Below are 21,283 nucleotides of genomic sequence, written 5' to 3'. Positions count from 1 at the left end.
TTCAGTCAGAGTATGCGTCGTGGAGGAGAGTGTTTTCAGTGAGAGTATGCGTCGTGGAGGAGAGTGTTTTCAGTCAGAGTATGCGTCGTGGAGCGGAGTGTTTTCAGTGAGAGTATGCGTCGTGGAGCGGAGTGTTTTCAGTGAGAGTATGCGTCGTGGAGCGGAGTGTTTTCAGTCAGAGTATGCGTCGTGGAGCGGAGTGTTTTCAGTGAGAGTATGCGTCGTGGAGCGGAGTGTTTTCAGTCAGAGTATGCGTCGTGGAGCGGAGTGTTTTCAGTGAGAGTATGCGTCGTGGAGGGGAGTGTTTTCAGTCAGAGTATGCGTCGTGGAGGGGAGAGTTTTCAGTGAGAGTATGCATCGTGGAGGGGAGTGTTTTCAGTCAGAGTATGCGTCGTGGAGGGGAGAGTTTTCAGTCAGAGTATGCGTCGTGGAGGGGAGTGTTTTCAGTCAGAGTATGCGTCGTGGAGGGGAGAGTTTTCAGTCAGAGTATGCGTCGTGGAGGGGAGTGTTTTCAGTCAGAGTATGCGTCGTGGAGGGGAGTGTTTTCAGTGAGAGTATGCGTCGTGGAGGAGAGTGTTTTCAGTGAGAGTATGCGTCATGGAGGAGAGTGTTTTCAGTGAGAGTATGCGTCATGGAGGGGAGTGTTTTCAGTGAGAGTATGCATCGTGGAGGAGAGTGTTTTCAGTGAGAGTATGCATCGTGGAGGAGAGTGTTTTCAGTCAGAGTATGCGTCGTGGAGCGGAGTGTTTTCAGTCAGAGTATGCGTCGTGGAGGGGTGTTTTCAGTGAGAGTATGCATCGTGGAGGGGAGTGTTTTCAGTCAGAGTATGCGTCGTGGAGGAGAGTGTTTTCAGTGAGAGTATGCATCGTGGAGGGGAGTGTTTTCAGTCAGAGTATGCGTCGTGGAGGAGAGTGTTTTCAGTCAGAGTATGCGTCGTGGAGGAGAGTGTTTTCAGTCAGAGTACTATGCATCGTGGAGGAGAGTGTTTTCAGTCAGAGTATGCATCGTGGAGGGGAGTGTTTTCAGTCAGAGTATGCATCGTGGAGGAGAGTGTTTTCAGTCAGAGTATGCGTCGTGGAGGGGAGTGTTTTCAGTGAGAGTATGCGTCGTGGAGCGGAGTGTTTTCAGTGAGAGTATGCATCGTGGAGGGGAATGATCAATTGAATGGGAGAAGACTCGTGTTTTTTCCACGGCTGTTACTTGGGCCTGTGTCCAACATGTTAGCGGCATACACCCCCTTGGAATGACATTCTCCCCTTTTGTCTCACTGAACAAAAACAAAGGTCAGGTGACGCGGGATGATTACGCGTCTTAATTGCTTAGAATTTGCCATGGTCCAAACCCCCTCTCCCAAACGGTCCCCTTATATTCTATACGGGTCTCAAAGAAGATCTGTATTGAGTTTGGATCCATTGAAAATGCTAGCGAGGGGCTACTTTGTACATGCCACCACACCGTGAGCCCCAACCTTGTGGAATTCCTCTCCCAAACCTCCCTCCCAGCGCCTTTATTCGTGTGGGACAATGTAAGATTGGGAATGGGTGGTGCCGGACCGGTGGTGGAGGAGTAGTTGGGGGTGACGGAGGCAGTGAATGGACCATCTCGAGTGCTTGGCTGATGGCCTCTTGCGGTTTTTTTGTCCTGGGCCGGGAAAAAGAGGAGGGAGAGGCTCATTTGTGACACTGTCCACCGGGGGCCAAGCTTCCCACTCGGTACTGCTGAGGAGGACATGGCACAGGCTGAAGCTCTACTGTGTCTCTGTGGGCTTTGCCATGGAGCCTGATGCTGCATCTCAATGGCCTGCCGGCACACAAAGCAGTGAAAAGGCGAGAGGAGAAGTGCAAGCTGGAGAGTTGAGTTGAGCCAGCTTCCTTTTCACTGCAGACAGAGCTCTCACAACAGCATGACTATTGAATAGGCTCATGCATTATTCATGAATGAAGCCAAAGTCTGCGCGGACGTAGCGCGTCTCTCTGAAGACATTCTGTCCAAACAAACCAGAAGCTTTTGAATTAGATTCCGTGCCGTACTTTTGTTTGACATTCTCCGTGGTTATGTCCTCGTTATGTCCTCCTCGTGAATGGAATTCCAGGCAGTCATAAGAATGCCATCATCCAAATGATTTGTCCATGGTAACAATCATTGTGTCATTAGGAAAGCCCCCTTGGGTCACGAGAATCTCCTTAAGATTTTAGAAATGGTCTTTTGGGAGACAGAAAATGTTTCTGTCAGAGTAGTTGCCTGCTTGCATACTGTACTATGTGTTTTGTATGTACATGTGCTGTGATGATTTGTGAACGTTATTGAGCAGTCAGTGTCTCTTACATCATAATATCATAACACGGCCTAGTTACTGTCCGCCTCCTGTCCCTGCCTGATCTCATTTCGCACATGGCTCACTCTCTCTCAGTCTCTGAATTTGAATGGCATTACTCACTGACCCTGGTAAGCAGTGAGGAATTCTCTCATTAGGTTGAGCTGAGATGCATCATCGTCTCTCCTCGCTCTTCTCTCTCCCTTCCCGCTAGTTTTTGCCCCTCCGTTAACTCCACAACTCCATAGTTGTCCTAACGAGCCACATGATTGGGTGGACTGGCCTCCTCGTGACTCACATTTACAGTAAACTCAATTGTGTCCCTTAGTAGCTCGTTAGGCTGTCCGCGTTGTAGTGGAGGAGGTTTGCAGGCAGACTGGAAAGCATGGACCCTCCTTCACTAGCATGTTACGTCGTAGACTCTTGCTGTATTCTGAATGAGCTTGTTGGGTCTGAGGAAATCCCCAACATCACCGCACATAGGGAGCCATGTTGGATATGTGCAAGTTCATCTAGAATCGTATTTTGTGCTAGCTTCTCTTGCACGGTGACAAACAGCAACAGTGACGTCTTTCTTTGAAGATGAGAATGTGATTGTTAACTTTCTCACAGCAGAAGACAGAGATGAACCCAGCAGGAGTCTCTGACCCCCTGACTCCCCTCTGACCTCAACTCTCCATCTCTGTGTCCAAAGAGAGAGCAGAGGAGATGCAACATAACGGGATAAGTCTAGAAACGGGCAATCTGGGAACCCAGAGTCTATTTTTTTTTGAAAAATAGAGTCTACTTTTCGAATAAAACTAGACCCTGGGTTCCCAGATTGAGAAACGGGCAGCTTGAGTGTACACTGAGTGACGAGGGGATGCTCTGTCCTTAGAAGATCCATATACACACAGCTGTCGTGGCCAAGATCAGCAGGACCGACCGACAGTGGCTGGGTGTGATGTTTGCTTTGGGTCTGAGCCTTGAGTTTGTCTTGCTGAGGGCCAAGAGCTTCCAGTGGGAGCTTCAAAGAGCAGAATGCTGCCTCCCCCTGCAACCCTGTGGAGTTATCTGACGGTCTGAGGGGACACAGAGCCAACATGGATGAGAATAGTCAAGCTTACAAGACTCCTTGACCTCCAGAAATATTTCTACAGCTGTTTCTCCCCTCAGTGTTCATGCTACTACTTGTTTTAGATTTGTATATTGTGATGTGAATGTTGTTGTTTTTCCCATGTATTTTTTTGTAGGCTGTCGTTAAGACAGATACCCTCGTTTCAAGGTTGTGAATCTTGTGTTTTTGCTTTTGGGACTTTGGAATAGGTTTACACAAGAGCTGTTGAAGTGGAAGTGACATAACACATTACAGTCAGTTCTGCAGATTTATAGCAGCATCGTCTGTTGCACCAACGAACAAACCAAGAAAATAAATCTGAGTTCTACTGTGGGACAGACAGCGTTGAGAGAATGGTTGCTGTGACTTAGTTCAGAGCAGTGAGGAAAATAGCAATATAGGACCCTGCTCATGTTGGAACAGGCCAGAACAGAGAGGCTTAAGGGTTTCTCTTCTTCTTCTTCTTCTTCTTCTTCTTCTTAAGACTTCCTTCCTCACAGTAACCAAATGGGTGTGGCTCTCGTGTCATCTCCCTCCAGTGGCTGTGAGTCAAATCCACATCAACTGTGCGCTGGCAACTTTTCCTGGGGTCATTAAAGGCCACATATGTAAAGATAACAACGGGGTCATGCACAGTTCACATCCGCAGTCTAGCTGCCCAGCGTGTGTGTGTGTGTGTGTGTGTGTGTGTGTGTGTGTGTGTGTGTGTGTGTGTGTGTGTGTGTGTGTGTGTGTGTGTGTGTGTGTGTGTGTGTGTGTGTGTGTGTGTGTGTGGAGCTGAATGTAAAGACTTATCAGGATCCCCATTACCTGCTATCTTTGTAATGGGAAGCAAGGATTAATTCATGCAATGAAGCCATTACAATGGAAAACAAAGAATAATATAATTAGCAGGCACCAACACATAACGAATAGAATAACGAACGAAGAATAATAAAGATAATATTGTCCATGCAGTATATAAACTACTTTTATGCTGTTTTGAATCTCTGTCTCTCCTTTTTGCATCAGTACCGTTTGTAACTGGAACCCGGCCGCTGCTACACCTGTTGTCTTCCTGTAGGTGTCGTTCAACGTAAGTGTGGAGGCGAAGAGCTGTCCCCCCCGCGGCACGGACCGGAGCTTCACCATCAAGCCGGTGGGCTTCAAGGACCGCCTGGAGGTGGCTGTGGACTACCAGTGTGACTGCAGCTGCAGCCGGACAGCGCAGGCCAACAGCAGCATCTGCAGCTCCATAGGTAAACGGGGTTGGAGCTCAACTCGCATTCAGTTCTTCCAATCATGTCCGGACATTTTAGCCCGATTCACATGGAGCCTAATACTCCATTAATAATGAGAAGAATAGCCCAATCAGAATAGACTAGCCCATTCCAAATTACAGTTTGCTCAGAGGGTGATATAAATCTTTGAGAATCTGTTCAGTCAGAGAATATTAGCGGGTAATAGCCTTGTAAACACTTAAACTAACTACTTTCTGTGGTTGGAATAAAATAACATTCTTTCTGTGCATTGTCATCCACCTAGTAACTGATTTAAACAAGTTTATGGGAAAGTCTAAAACAATGCAAGTGTAAAACAGAACTGGTCTATTGCTGATTCTGATACTTTTGATGGCCAGAAGTCTCAAAACAAGATATATATTTAATATATACTTTTTGGACACGAGTAGCTGGATAATCGTGCAGAACGTTTGCAGACAAGAGTATGCCATGTATGCATTAAATCAATAATCACATCTTTTTTTTTTGTGATAATTTTTTTTATTGACATCATTAGTTCAGCACATTTTGACAGACATTAGCCAGGATGCATGAGCCCTCCTCCCACCTGCCCACTCATATCACCCACCCAATACCCATCAGAACATGTGATGAATGACATCAAATTTTTATTTACCACAAAACAAAAGGAAATAAAAATGAAATAAAATATAGGAGAGCACCCTCTCCACCCCAAACCCCCACCCCCCCACCCCCCGCGGTCTCTTGTTTAAAGTAAATGTCTTATCAATAATCACATCTTGAACGTAATGAACCCTCCACACTAGGTACTAGGGGTGTCACAATATTTCGTCGCACGATATATCGTGATATCGAAACGTCACGATATCGATATCGTCCGAATTTTTTTTTTTTTTTGCTCCTGAATAATAATAGAACAAATTTAGCAGAATGAACACGCATGAGTGAGGGGGTAGACTACTACTGGCATGGCAAAACAGCTCAAGTGATACATAAGATTACATAAGTTTAGGGACCATTGAGCATGAGTTATTTAAGAAATAGATTGTATACTTTATTTTTCTTTCACCATGCAACAAACATTTAGTTTGTGACAGTGCGACACATTCTATTGCAAGAGAAGCATTATCTTCCATGTTGTTTTCTACTTATTATAATACAATTTCCAAAAACAGCATTTGTTTTGTATTTTGTGTATTTCAAATGAAAGACTATTTTTCCAGTATTTTCCCAGGGCTCCCTTGAAAAGAGGTTTCGATTTCAACGGGACTCACATGCAGGGGCGGACTGCATAATCGGGCACGTCGGGCAAATGCCCGGTGGCCTGGCCTGGCCTGGCCTGCAAAAAAAAAAAAAAATTTTGCAGGCCAGGCCAGGCCACTCACTGAACAGCAGGCCAGGCGCCGCCTACTGGTTTACTAGTGGTTTTATTACTTTATTCAGGTTTAAAGTGGGTGCACCTCATTGTAAAATTGGACTTGGCCCAAATTGGGCTTCAAACGGCCCAAATTGGGCTTCAAACGGCCCAAATCGGGCTTCAAACGGCCCAAATCGGGCTTTAAATCACCCAAATTGGGCTTCAAACGGCCCAAATCTGGCTTCAAACAGCCCAAATTCGGCTTCAAACGGCCCAAATTGAGCTTCAAACGGCCCAAATTTTTCGCCGCCGCCCTTTGGACGCCAGCACACGCGTCAGCCCGTATCGGCCTGGCCTGCTTGGTATCTAATGCCCGGCCTGAATTATGATCCCAGTCCGCCCCTGCTCGCATGGTTAAATAAATGATAAATAAATACATAAAAATGATTTACTTTTGTTAAAAAAAATATTGTTAAAATATCGTATCGTTATCGTGAACCCAATATCGTGTATCGTATCGTGAAATTAGTGTATCGTGACACCCCTACTAGGTACCTATAACTGCGGGACCTGTCACTGTGAGCCGGGCTACCTGGGCGCCCGCTGCGAGTGCCAGGAGGGCGAGGCCAACAGCATGTACCCCAGCGCCTGCCGGGAAGCCGAGGGCAAGCAGCTGTGCAGCGGGCGAGGGGAGTGCAGCTGCAACCAGTGTCTGTGCTACGAGTCGGAGTTCGGCAAGATCTACGGCAGCTTCTGCGAGTGCGACGACTTCTCCTGCGCCCGGCACAAGGGCATCCTCTGCTCAGGTAGGAATGCCAACCATAGATTGTCTAAGGCCGTGTGTCCATCTAGCGTCTTTTTCCGACCGTTAAACGCTGGAAGTGCGCTGGGAAGCGCTGATCTCAGCGCACAACAATATAACAAGGAAGCAGTCTGAAACTAACGTTAGTTCAGTGCGGTAGCTATCTTGATAGCTGACAGCTAACATTAGCAAACGACACACATACAGTGATTTAGCTCAACACTCACCAGAAATATTAAGTGTCTAGCCAATCTGCTCCCACAATTGGGCCTTTCTGTCTCTGTTGCGATAGTTTCTCCATTATGATTAGTTGCCAGAAAAGGAGCACCCGACACCAGCGTCTTTCTGAAAAGTTAAAATATTTTCAGCTGGAAGCGCTGGGAGCCGGCGCACAAAAAACGCCGGAGCGCTCTGAAAATAGACGCTGGGCGCTGCGCACTTTCTCTAGACGTCCGTGTGCGCCCGCATACGCTCTCACCCCATTGGAAACAACTGAAAATAGACGCCGGAGCTGATGAAAAGACGCTAGGTCGACACAGGCCCTAACGCTACATTTCCACCGAAGCAGTGTTTATCTTGATATGAGCTGTGTCTTTGATTTCTGCTGCTGAGAGCAAGAGGTAATGCTGGATTGCGTCTTAGTCTTTGATGATATTGGTTGATTTAGTAGTTGATAGGGTAGATGCTTGTACTCAGCGAGGCGGTGATCTGGTCTGTAGCTAATCTATTGGGTCACCACATCTCCCTGAGCTTTTTAAGTGAACAAGAACACAGCGTGTTTGGGATGTTGCTCTAAACAGGCTGTAAATCCCTCAGGTATGCTGCATGTTGCGGGTTATAATTGTGAGTTCTAATTGTGGGTTATAATTCAAAGTAATCAAACAGTCACCATGTTGACACACTTTCCCCCCATACCTGGTCTGGGTGTGTCTTGATAGTTTGGCACTCCCTTAAAGTCGAGCTGAAATGGCATTCCCAGGGTATGTGATTCCGTATCGTGATGTATTCCCGACTGAAACAGAGTAGAGAGGCGGGACCTAGCGTGTGTGTGGAGGGGTTTGATTCGACCGTTGGAAAGTGGGCGTGTCTGGGGTGAGGGACTGGACTGGAGAGAAGGTGAGGAGGCGAGTGTTGCCCTGCCCGCTGCCCGTGCCTCTGAGCAGAGGGAGACAGCAGTTAGCTAAATAATGTACAAATCTGAAACCTATCAGTCACATTTCAATAACAGTCCATGTACAAAGACGTACAAACACAATATAATGTAAATACTAAATAGTGAGTACTAGTCCTGTGGACTGAGTACTCACTGACTGGTTCTCTCTGCGCCGAGCCCCTTGTCTCGGTATGATGCTGGTCTTGGAACTGTTTAGGACCAGAGAGAGGGTTGGAGTGACTGGTGGTGTGCAGGAATGAATATTGAAGTGAATGTCCAAGATGAGACAAATGCAGCATGACGTGTTTGGCACAGAGACGTGTGACAGATGAAGATGAAAACCAGCAGCACAGAGACCACGGAGCTTTCTCAGAGCTTAAGGATCTCTGTACGTTCCTCTCCCAGGCGTTAATATGCTCTGCTAATCAAAAGATGTGTGTGTGCTGAGCTCAACTACAAATCCCACATTTTCTCCCATCTAGATGTCCCTGCTTTAGTCCGCTGCCCCCACGTAGCAGCGCTCGCTCGGTATGAGGAGGTTTGGCTCGGCGCTTCTGCTCAGCCATACCAAACGGGCCGAGCCTATTGCGTTCCCAGAACATCGGGTCCAAGCCTCTCTGTGCGTTGTGGGGCGAGACCTCCTGGCTGGAGGGCGGCCCACTCACTGGGCTCACCCCCAAGCCAACGGCTGTTCTTCTGAAACCACAGAGAGCTGCTTTGTGACGGTGGGGCCGGCTTTGGCACGCTCCCCTAACACAATGCCCGGGTCTATTTATCTATTACCCAGTTAGAGGTTCTGCCTTTCCTTGGGTCAGCAGCAGCAGCAGCAGCAGCAGCAGCAGCAATGCCGGACACACCGAATGCGCCGATACAGCACGCCTATTTGTTTGTCAAGCTGGTCATCCATAAGCAGTCATTAAATGTTAACAGTCCAGTACCTTCTGCAGCCCTTCTCTCGTCTCCTCCTTTCACAGCATGGTTGGCCCCACTGTAGAGCCATAATGAGTTGCTAATGATAGCAAACGGTAGGCCTTCTCCAGTTTTCCTCCCCTGAATCGCTTCGTTATTTAATTGTCGTGCAGTGGAGTGGTCTGTATAACGAGCCGTGTTGTAAAATGAATTGTGTGTGCGCACGTTAAACAAAATCCACAGGGTTTCATCATGTGATGGCCTGTTTGAGGCCCTGAGCCGTGCCAACACGTCTTGTAAATAGCATTGTTCACCACCTGGATTGGTCACACTCCACACAGAGAGCAGCTCATTTGTAGTGCGTGTCTGGGAAAAGCTGTCGTCTCTGTGTAGGCTGTTCAGAATGAGAAACTGCTTAAAGGCACAGTCCGCTTTTATTCAAGTGGAGATCAGCTGGCATGGCATCCTCAATGCTCACCCTTTTACAGTCAGTAGTAGTACCAGTAGTTTTCCCATGGAGCCTGTTGATGCGTAGCTATCGGTCCAGCTCATCTGAAACGGCGGTTGGGCAGAACTCACCTGTGTCACAGTTGATGGATAGGATTGACGTCCGTTGTTTAATTTTATTCTTTGAGGTCCATCTGGCTTGCCTTTCAGCAATATGGGACACTGTACTGGACAACTGCAGTGGACTTAGAGAATACATATCAATTACATCGGGGGCAATTACACAATTTTGGGGGCACTTATTACTGCATAAAGTTGCTAAATCGTAGTGTGAACAACAGCACTGTTGTGTGAGTGTGTTCTTCGTCATCGTCTTCTGGCAACCAGCTTGCAGGTGCTGAGTGTGTGTTAGAGATGGAAATGAATTAAAATACAATGATCAAAAATATTGGGGGCAATTGTGTTGCCCCAGGATCATGTTTTGTTTTTAGGGGCATTCTGACATTTCTTGGGGGCATTTTTGCCCTTGCCCCTGGCTAAATTCCTACACTGTTCCATTCACTCCTGTGCGTCATCAGCCTGTCTGTTTAGATAGATGACCACAGCATGTCAGTGGGGCAAAAGGCAGACAGCATGAACTACTGCAAGGTGATTGGCTCCTGGTTAGGAAGTAAACACAGCTGTGCAGGAGCATGCTCAGAGGCGTGATTTCTAACCCCACATAGGATAAGCAATAACCACGCCCTGTGGCGCCGGGATTGGCCAGGAGCAACACTGGAGGGCACGCAGCCCAGCGATTTCATGAACCAACTGAATAGCTCTTGAGAACGGACAGCGATTTCGAGAGCGGACATTGAAATGAATTATGGTCACCTACCTTCCTTAGCATAGTAATAATAATAAGCATAATAATTGTACACACTTGTAATAATAATAATAATAATAATTGTAATAATTGTACACAATGTACACAATCTACAAAAACATGCAATAATATAAACGGTGTTGTGTTCACGTTCATAGCTCAGTTAATTTCAAGCTCAATTCTTACCCAGAGAAAATAGTTTTTTAAACATCTTTATTTTAAAAGATGAAAAAACCCAGGTGCTTTAGTCCCAAGCTTCAATGCTCCTGGCCAATCCCGGCGCCACAGGGCGTGGTTATTGCTTATCCTATGTGGGGTTTGAAATCACGCCTCAGAGCCCACTCTGACCTCCTTCATGCTGTGTTGACTAAAGCCTGTCTTGATGAAGTGCTGATGCTGGGTGCTTCACAACACTCTGTCAGCCTCGTCAAGTGTTTCAAGTGTTGGAGTGAAACACCGCGTCCTTCTTCTGTTGTGTGACTTTTGTCACATACAGCATATTATTGCTATTTCTATTGAGAGATATTGCCCCGTAAGACATAGGGGTGCCATATTGGGACAGTAATTTTAGCATTGCTGTGTTCACCTTGGAGTGTTGTCTGATTTTGTCTTTCTGGATTTATTTTTATTTTATTAGTTTCTTTGACAGGGACAAAGAGTATATTAAGGAACACTTGGAGCAAATGTAAAATACGCCAGATTATAGCCAGAGGCTTTGCATCTGTAGTCCCTGGGGCAGGTTGATGTTACTAACATGATAGGATGGAATGGATAGCAGGGTTTAGTCTCCTCCCTCCATCTCCCTGGGCAGGCCACACTCTTCAATGCCTTCAGCAGCTGTACAAACTCGAGGGTGGAACTACAAATTACATTTACTGTTGTTTACATAATCAAGTAGCTTGTTTGTGTACCGTACTTGTAGTTTTTGAGGGTTTTTGTACGTTGCTACATTTTAACAGTACTGATTTCCGCATGCTGTCCAAAAAACATTGCATCAGAAACTGCCTGGCCAAATGTAATCCTGTTGAAGGAATCATATATGTTTCATGCTTTTTCAAGTTTATTTGAGTTATTTAAAAATAAAACAGTTTGTTATAAATGAGCTACTTTTCACTTTTACTTAAGTAGATTATTAAACCAAATAATTTCACTTCTACTCAAGTGAAATGTCAGCAAAGTAACGGCACTTCTGTGTGAGTGTGACTTTGTACTTTTACTTCTGGCAGTCTACACAGGCTGTCCAGGCACAGTCACTCCTGGCAGTCTACACAGGTTGTCCAGGCCCAGTCACTCCTGGCAGTCTACACAGGTTGTCCAGGCCCAGTCACTCCTGGCAGTCTACACAGGTTGTCCAGGCCCAGTCACTCCTCCTGGCAGTCTACACAGGTTGTCCAGGTCCAGTCACTCCTCCTGGCAGTCTACACAGGTTGTCCAGGCCCAGTCACTCCTCCTGGCAGTCTACACAGGTTGTCCAGGCCCAGTCACTCCTCTTGGCAGTCTACACAGGTTGTCCAGGCCCAGTCACTCCTGGCAGTCTACACAGGTTGTCCAGGCCCAGTCACTCCTCCTGGCAGTCTACACAGGTTGTCCAGGTCCAGTCACTCCTCCTGGCAGTCTACACAGGTTGTCCAGGCCCAGTCACTCCTCCTGGCAGTCTACACAGGTTGTCCAGGTCCAGTCACTCCTCCTGGCAGTCTACACAGGTTGTCCAGGCCCAGTCACTCCTCCTGGCAGTCTACACAGGTTGTCCAGGCCCAGTCACTCCTCTTGGCAGTCTACACAGGTTGTCCAGGCCCAGTCAGAGTTGAATATGAGGACACAGTAAAATAAGCAGGCCACACTCCACACCCATGTATCTGCGTGTGTGCGTGCGTGCGTCTGCATGTGTGCGTGCGTGTGCGTGCATGCGTGTGCCCGTGTGCATGTGCGCGCGTGTGCGTGTGTGTGCGCGTGCGTGCGTGCGCGCGCGTGTGCGTGCGTGCGCGTGCGTGCGTGCGCGTGCATGGGCGTGCGCTGTGGTGACGAGAGGCAGTGGCCAGCCAAAACCACTGGGACACGGAGCTGTCCCCAGAGTGCCTTTCTGGATTTGGGGGCTGGGCTACCAGCAGCACGTCTTGAGACTACGAGACTCGGCAAAAGATTATCAGGTGGCGCTCACTGCTCACTTTGTTTTGTGGTGTAAAACAGACTCAAAACTATTCTCATTGACTTGACTGTAAGCATCTACTGCCACTTTTCTCTCTTCTTACTCCCTTTTTTGAATGTGCCACATACCAGGAGTGAGATAGTCACCCCCCCTCCTCCTCCTCCTCCTCCTCCTCCTCCTCCTCCGACTTTCTCACTTTTGTTTTTGTGATGATCAACATTGATAAGCTATCTCTGTGGCAGCTCAGGTAAACACACAGGTCCTATCTCTCACAGCTGACTGTAATGTTTATACAGGTCAATGCATGGATGATAAGGGCAGCTGGCTTTTATTAGAATCGTCTAGTAGGGGTTATCAAGGTGTCTGTTTGTAGATCTCTGTATGCCGTTTACACTGCATTCATTGTCCAATGGTTAACTGAGGTTGAGTTCCAGTTCACCTGTTCGGGTAAAGACTACCCGGCACACGAGATAAATCAGTGTTGACATGACGAGGTTTGCCGTGTGAATCTGTGCTGCTGGGCAGGCTGATTTCAGCGCTGCTGACGACACCCCGGAACGCCACCAAAGAGAACGCCCCGCTCAGAAACATGAATCAGCCTCTAAAGTTAGCAGGCTGCAGACTGTAGGAGGCTGCTGTCCGTGCCCACTGAGTAGGGCCAAGGGACAGTGAGAGGTTACAGTGGTAAGCCACGAGATCCTCTTTTTTGACTTTCATTCTGGAAATATCTTTGGGCCCATGCGCTCATTGCTGTGGTGTTTCTGCACTGATTTACCCAATAGACCCTTTTCACAGGGGCCATTTTGTGTCGAAAAGGCAGGGAAGGCAGGCAGTTTCCAACTTCCATGATTGGAATTTTGAAACCCTCATTAGTGTGTTGCTTAGACCTGTGTTTACCCTGCCAATTTGACACAAAGTGGTCCCCGTGAAAAGGGTCTATCGGTTCGTGGTCTTAAAGGGATACGCACACAAATGAGGGATATACACGCAAGCATCAGGTATAAATGGGTTAATACCCACATATACCCGTAGTAGTTTGCATCTAATAATGTCTCTCTTTTGTTTTAGAGAGCATGACCCGGTCGAGACATGCGAGGGTAAAGTCGCGTGTTCCCTTGCCTGTTTTATTTCATTTTTACAAGGTTTGAGTAAAGCTTGACTTTGTAGTGGCTCGTGCCCCTTCTGACACACATCTCCACAGCTGAGATGTTTGTCAGACTTTGTAGGGCTCCTGCAGCTGGTTCTAAATAATGATCTAAGCACTCGGCAGTCTCCAGTTGCCAGAAATAGCGTGGCTTTATTTTCCAGACTTGCACATATCCCGGAAAACCCTCTTCTAGGCCCATAAATAAATGTGCTGTCTCAAAGCTTGTGTGTGCGTGAGGCTAAATGACAACATATGTGTTTATTAATGGTTATGCCTTGCGTGACCACGTGAAGTAAGAGCTCTCCTCAGGCTCCAAGTGTCGTTTGCCTCCATTGTTCTATTTGTTTTTGTGAACGAAGCCTCAGTTGACATGAAGATTTCTTCAGCCTACGACGTAGAAAAATAATCCTGGCTGGCAGCGACAGACAGTGCAGACGGGATAGAAAAGTTCAAGTTGTTATCGTGGCTACAGCATGGACATGTCGAAACACACAGGTAGTAAATACTCCTTGAATGTCACCGTCATGAAAATATGTGTAGCCTCCGTTTCCTTCCTGTATTTGTCTTAAGTATATCTCAGTTAAAATACTATTTGAAATGACTTTTGAATTCTATCATGAAACTTTTTACCCAGCGATTTACCCAAAAGTGCAACACCTCAGATAAACTGAAGTCTCAAGCCTGGCCATAAATCAGCTGCTGTTTTCAATAGGAGCAGGTTGGGAAGGATCTTCTGGTTCAATATGTAGTCCATACAGTGTGTTTGTCTCAGTGGATCTTCTGGTTCAATATGTAGTCCATACAGTGTGTTTGTCTCAGTGGATCTTCTGGTTCAATATGTAGTCCATACAGTGTGTTTGTCTCAGTGGAACTTCTGGTTCAATATGTAGTCCATACAGTGTGTTTGTCTCAGTGGATCTTCTGGTTCAATATGTAGTCCATAAAGTGTGTTTGTCTCAGTGGATCTTCTGGTTCAATATGTAGTCCATACAGTGTGTTTGTCTCAGTGGATCTTCTGGTTCAATATGTAGTCCATACAGTGTGTTTGTCTCAGTGGATCTTCTGGTTCAATATGTAGTCCATACAGTGTGTTTGTCTCAGTGGATCTTCTGGTTCAATATGTAGTCCATACAGTGTGTTTGTCTCAGTGGATCTTCTGGTTCAATATGTAGTCCATACAGTGTGTTTGTCTCAGTGGATCTTCTGGTTCAATATGTAGTCCATACAGTGTGTTTGTCTGAGTGGATCTTCTGGTTCAATATGTAGTCCATACAGTGTGTTTGTCTGAGTGGATCTTCTGGTTCAATATGTAGTCCATACAGTGTGTTTGTCTCAGTGGATCTTCTGGTTCAATATGTAGTCCATAAAGTGTGTTTGTCTCGGTGGATCTTCTGGTTCAATATGTAGTCCATACAGTGTGTTTGTCTCGGTGGATCTTCTGGTTCAATATGTAGTCCATAAAGTGTGTTTGTCTCGGTGGCTGTGGTGTAGATTAGTGTTTTATGTGTTGTTAGTTAAACAGCCAGCAATTAGTGAGTCTGGTCTTGGTTAATGCTTGACTGGCAGCCACCCAGGCACTTAGGGGAAAGTTAGACTCATTACTATTGAAAAGTCACATACTACAGAAACATAGTACATTTCACAAGTAATACTACAACTCCTATGAGCACAACGGCAATACATCTTGATGTTAGATTGAGGGTGTTCTCAGTATCGCCATATTCCACTCAACTGTCATTTGGAAAGATACGGTTGGCAAGAACAAGAAGCAGAGGTCCGTTTTCAACGAAAAATGCCTTCGACCCCTTTGCTTCAATGGCTGCTTGTCCATGCCGTGAATTCTACATTCTTCTGAAACACAGCATAATACTCAGTTACAACTCCATGGGGTGATTGGCGTTTGGGGGAAGTTTATGTGAAGTTTTTATGTCTTGTCTGACTAAGCAGAAGCTACCTGAGCAGCACCTGGTCATATAATGCTCAGTGCTCAGACCCTGAGGTAAAGTAAACACTGGGTGACACCACACCCCCCCCCCCCCCAACCCCCCCTCCTCCCTCTCTCTCTCTCTCTCTCTCTCTCTCTCTCTCTTTTAGACTTGACTGAACTTGACTGTCCCAGACAGACAAAGGCCTACAGAACCTTCTCCGGGTGGTATTATTCTCTCAGCTCTCTCCCTGATGAGAGATACAAGGCCCCACCCCAGTCCTATTATACAGACTAATAAAGTTCCTTACAAATGCGCAGGTGTTTCTTGGCATTGCGCTGGTGTTCTGTGGAGATCTCACCCCTCTCTCTCTCTCTCTCTCTCTCTCTCTCTCTCTCTCTCTCTCTCTCTCTCTCTCTCCCTCTCTCTCCTCTCTCTCTCTCTCTCCCTCTCTCTCCTCTCTCTCCTCTCTCTCTCTCTCTCTCTCCCTCTCTCTCTCTCTCTCTCTCTCTCTCCATCTGACTTCATCTGGGTGCATTTGAGCATAAGTGGCTTTCCAGAAGTCATGTGTTAGTAGGAGCTACAAAAGAGCTGGAGATCTGAAACATTGAGTGAAATGTGAGAGGGAGGAGAAGAAGAGGGTCAACAGAGGCCCACTCTGTAAGCCGTCGTGGGTAAAGAAGGGATTTTAATGGAGCACCGTTACAGCTGCAGCCAGGGCACCTCTGTACACTTCAAACACATTAGGGCCACGACGTTACAGCTGCAGGGCACCTCTGTACACTTCAAACACACGAGGCCCCCCACAGGCACGCACCTCGTCCATGTCACGCAAAATGATCTGAGGTGACTGGCCCCCCAGGGCAGGAGCTGATGTGTGTAAATGTTATAGGAAGGAATATGATGCTCCTCTCTGCTCGGTCTGGATGCATTTACAGCACGCTCAGAATTGAATGGGGGTATCACTCCCATAAAGAGTGTGTGTGCACATCCCACCTGTTTTGAGGCCAGGTGCTGCTGGATACAGATATACATAAGGGTTAAGAAAGTGGAATATCCGCACACCGGAGCAGCTCCCAATATTGAATGGTGACTACAGACAACGTTTCAACCCACCCAGTGGGTCTTCATCAGGCAAATGACTAGAAAAGAAGACAGCAGAAAATATATATAGTTAGAAAATAAGACTAATGACAACGCATTGACATCAGCTGCTGTCAGTCAATTAAGTCGGCTATAGCACACAGCCAATGGCAGGTGACCAATGCCTTAAAAGGAGCCTACCTACTGTACAAACAATTTAAAGGAGCAATCAGTGAAGTTATATAGACCAACCGTAAAAATAGGACAAATTACAAAAAAGGTTTAATATCAAATTCCTCATTCAAACCATTAGGAGACATGGTGTTGAGGAAATAAATCCAGTAGTGCCCCCTCGTCAGGAAGAGTAGCCGTTTTTTCACTAAATATTGTCAAATATTCACACAAGTGAATGCGACTACTGTCTGGTGGGTGATTTGTTGGATTCTTTCCAGTGTGTTCTGAGGGCCTGAAAGTGTTTCTTTGATCAGAAAACAACCGCAGTACGCAGCAGCCTGAAGCAGGAGAACATGTAGCTCCACTGTGTGTGGACAGAAACTCAGCCACCCACTCTCATAAAGGACTCAACAATGGAGGTGTGCACGCAACATGAACTGGTTGGCAACAAGAGTGAGGAAAAACGACAGCGTCCTCTTCTGCAGCGCCTGCTGCAAGTTACCAGCCGTTGAAAAGAAGCGGGAGACATCTGGTGTGTTATAATTGAAGGTACAACTAATCTTTTCTTTTATTTCCCAATATGCCATGCAGTTTATATAGTTACATAGATTTAACTATGGGGAGGAAACAAGAAAGCCACTCAAATAAAAAGGTTTAAGGCAGGGGTGTCCAAACCTTTTTGAATGGGGGCCAGATTAGATCATGTGAAATTACCGAGGGGCCGGCCGGCTGCTTCTCGCATCATATGGGTTATACAAATAAAAATAGAAATCACCTCACAATACAATTGTACTCTAAGGATTTTGTTCACCATCTGAAAACATGAGTTCTGCCTGTGTTGTTCCTACTTGGTGCTTGTGTACAAACTGTATGATAGTGCTGTCATCATTAGGTGAAGGGAAAAAATGCTAAATGAACTTGCTTGATGAACCAATACTGTGTGGAGGAGGGCCACATATAGTATGTTTTGAGAGGCAAGCCGAGGGCCACTTAAGATCGTTCAAAGGGCCGCATCTGGCCCCCGGGCCGGACTTTGGACATGCCTGGTTTAAGATGAAACTTAACCAGAGTAATTACTTGTAACCAAATGATGCGTCAAGCACCTCAGACATTTCTGCTAAATTGGGAGTGTTGGTTCCAGGTCCGATCTCAGCTTCGCAGTGAGAGTCCCCCCGTGTGTTTGTGCCTGAGAAAGGTGAGCTGCTTACACACTATCGAGTGTTTGGGTTTCATTTTGTGGGCTCAGTGTGTGTTTTGAGGGCTTACGGGCCAGCTCAGTCTTCAGGGTGGTTCCTCAGCATTAGCAGTCATAGAGGTTACTGCTTCTGCCCCTGGTGTTGGAGCCTTAAACCCAAACAGCTGACGCTAATCGTTTCAATGGGATGGGAACAAAAAGAATCCCCAGCTGTATGCGTGTTGCTTGCTGACTGTCGGATGCGTGGTGTCCCGACCGAGCCCACGCTCTTGGAAGCAGGGTGCTGCTGAGAAGACCGCTTCAGCTGTGTGGAGTGGGCTCCATGTCTGCTGATGCTGATGAGACTCACTCACTGTCCTGTCTTTATCAGTGTTTACTTAGCCAGTGTTACGGCTGCACTGGGATCAGTCCTACATGCCTGTTCTGTCCTGTCTTTAACAGTCTTTAGCCAGTGTTACGGCTGCACTGGGATCAGTCCTACATGCCTGTTCTGTCCTGTCTTTAACAGTCTTTAGCCAGTGTTACGGCTGCACTGGGATCAGTCCTACATGCCTGTTCTGTCCTGTCTTTAACAGTCTTTAGCCAGTGTTACGGCTGCACTGGGATCAGTCCTACATGCCTGTTCTGTCCTGTCTTTATCAGGGTTTACTTAGCCAGTGTTACGGCTGCACTGGGATCAGTCCTACATGCCTGTTCTGTCCTGTCTTTAACAGTCTTTAGCCAGTGTTACGGCTGCACTGGGATCAGTCCTACATGCCTGTTCTGTCCTGTCTTTAACAGTGTTTAGCCAGTGTTGCGGGCGGCTGCACTGGGATCAGTCCTACATATCTGTCCTGTCTTTAACAATGTTTAGCCAGTGTTACGGCTGCACTGGGATCAGTCCTCCTCCTACTACATGCCTGTTCAGTCCTGCCAGTGTTTAGCCAGTGGTTTGGCTGCACTGGGATCAGTCCTACTACATGTCTGTTCAGTCCTGCCAGTGTTTAGCCAGTGATTTGGCTGCACTGGGATCAGTCCTACTACATGCCTGTTCAGTCCTGCCAGTGTTACGGCTGGACTGGGATCAGTCCTACTACATGCCTGTTCAGTCCTGCCAGTGTTTAGCCAGTGTTATGGCTGCACTGGGATCAGTCCTACATGCCTGTTCAATCCTGCCAGTGTTTAGCCAGTGTTACGGCTGCAATGGGATCAGTCCTACTACATGCCTGTTCAGTCCTGCCAGTGTTTAGCCAGTGTTACGGCTGCACTGGGATCAGTCCTACTACATGCCTGTTCAGTCGTGCCAGTGTTTAGCCAGTGTTATGGCTGCACTGGGATCAGTCCTACATGCCTGTTCAATCCTGCCAGTGTTTAGCCAGTGTTACGGCTGCACTGGGATCAGTCCTACTACATGCCTGTTCAGTCCTGCCAGTGTTTAGCCAGTGTTATGGCTGCACTGGGATCAGTCCTACATGCCTGTTCAATCCTGCCAGTGTTTAGCCAGTGTTACGACTGCACTGGGATCAGTCCTACTACATGCCTGTTCAGTCCTGCCAGTGTTTAGCCAGTGTTACGGCTGCACTGGGATCAGTCCTACTACATGCCTGTTCAGTCCTGCCAGTGTTTAGCCAGTGTTATGGCTGCACTGGGATCAGTCCTACATGCCTGTTCAATCCTGCCAGTGTTTAGCCAGTGTTACGGCTGCACTGGGATCAGTCCTACTACATGCCTGTTCAGTCCTGCCAGTGTTTAGCCAGTGTTATGGCTGCACTGGGATCAGTCCTACATGCCTGTTCAATCCTGCCAGTGTTTAGCCAGTGTTACGACTGCACTGGGATCAGTCCTACTACATGCCTGTTCAGTCCTGCCAGTGTTTAGCCAGTGTTACGGCTGCACTGGGATCAGTCCTACTACATGCCTGTTCAGTCCTGCCAGTGTTTAGCCAGTGTTATGGCTGCACTGGGATCAGTCCTACATGCCTGTTCAATCCTGCCAGTGTTTAGCCAGTGTTACGGCTGCACTGGGATCAGTCCTACTACATGCCTGTTCAGTCCTGCCAGTGTTTAGCCAGTGTTATGGCTGCACTGGGATCAGTCCTACATGCCTGTTCAGTCCTGCTAGTGTTTAGCCAGTGTTACGGCTGCACTGGAATCAGTCCTACTACATGCCTGTTCAGTCCTGCCAGTGTTTAGCCGGCGTTATGGCTGCACTGGGATCAGTCCTACATGCCTGTTCAGTCCTGCCAGTGTTATGGCTGCACTGGGATCAGTCCTACATGCCTGTTCAGTCCTGCCAGTGTTACGGCTGCACTGGGATCAGTCCTACATATCTGTCCTGTCTTTAACAATGTTTAGCCAGTGTTACGGCTGCACTGGGATCAGTCCTACTGCCTGTTCAGTCCTGCCAGTGTTTAGCCAGTGTTACGGCTGCACTGGGATCAGTCCTACTGCATGTCGGTTCAGCCCTGCCAGTGTTTAGCCAGTGTTACGGCTGCACTGGGATCAGTCCTACATGCCAGTTCATGACTGTCGAGGTAGACAAGTGGCGATCAATCCTCACGGCCGGTTCACACACACGCCTACGCCTATGCCTACGCCTATGCCTACGCCTATGCCTACGCCTATGCCTACGCATATAGGCATTGCTTCATGCACGCCTGGCGCCTATTTTCGTTCACACAGGACGCCACGCTCTGCGCTACGCTGAACACATGAGCAGCGGTTTTTTTACACTTTTCAGATCTGATTTATAGCATGGGTGAGTCCTCTTTTTTATTGTAATGTGCAAGTGAGGATGTCTGTCTATTTCTTGGCCCGCTGTAATTGTTATTTTCCCTCGGGTAATTATGTGACTATGAGTCATCAACACCATGAGTGATACATGCATTGAGACAGGGGGGGTATATATACATCTGACAGAAAAGACGTTAATAGAGGAACACATGAAGGACAGCTCTCTTACTATGCACTCGTTAATTCGCGCTCCACCCTCCCTTTTGGGCAAACTCGGTAGAAAATATGGCCCAAGTCCACCAGAAACAACAGCCAGCTTGACAGTTCAGCGCGCCTAGAGCTGAAAAATAGAACAGACGCCTAAACGATAAATGCAGCGCAGCGCGAGCGTGGCTTCAGCACAGCGTGGCAGCGGTATATGTGAACGCTCTCGTCTGTTAACAAGGACGCCTAAATTTTAGGCGTTGCTTAGGCGTTGCTTTAAGCGTTGCTCTAGGCGTGTGTGTGAACCGGCCGTCAGACTGTTGTGTTGAGACCTGAGAAGAAGCGCTTGTTCATTGAGATCTTGAAAGAAGCTTATAAGCCTACCTTACTGTAGTTACATGGGAGGCTGAGTCACCGCTTGCTTTTCTTTCCCGGCTAAATAGCCTTTTTGTTGGGCTCGTATGTTTGATCACGCCGGGTTATCTGTCTTTTGACCTCTTTGGGTTCGGCACCC

The 21,283-nt window shown here is 47.3% G+C and overlaps 1 protein-coding gene across 2 annotated transcripts in view; it reads left to right on the top strand.

Moving 5' to 3' along the window:
• itgb5 (integrin, beta 5) overlaps window positions 1-21,283 on the top strand; it is a 77,072-nt gene that overhangs the window by 23,951 nt on the left and 31,838 nt on the right. For both annotated transcript variants that reach the window (XM_083642436.1, XM_083642435.1), the window contains exons 10-11: window positions 4,474-4,648; window positions 6,560-6,814. In XM_083642436.1, the coding sequence (XP_083498562.1) occupies window positions 4,474-4,648; window positions 6,560-6,814 (430 nt within the window). The remainder of the gene's footprint in view (window positions 1-4,473; window positions 4,649-6,559; window positions 6,815-21,283) is intronic.

Source organism: Poromitra crassiceps, assembly GCF_964638095.1.
Source record: "Poromitra crassiceps genome assembly, chromosome: 8".
NCBI classification, from domain to species: Eukaryota; Metazoa; Chordata; class Actinopteri; order Beryciformes; family Melamphaidae; genus Poromitra; species Poromitra crassiceps.
Note: the sequence above shows the minus strand (reverse complement) of the source record. Positions and strands in the feature narration are given on the sequence as shown.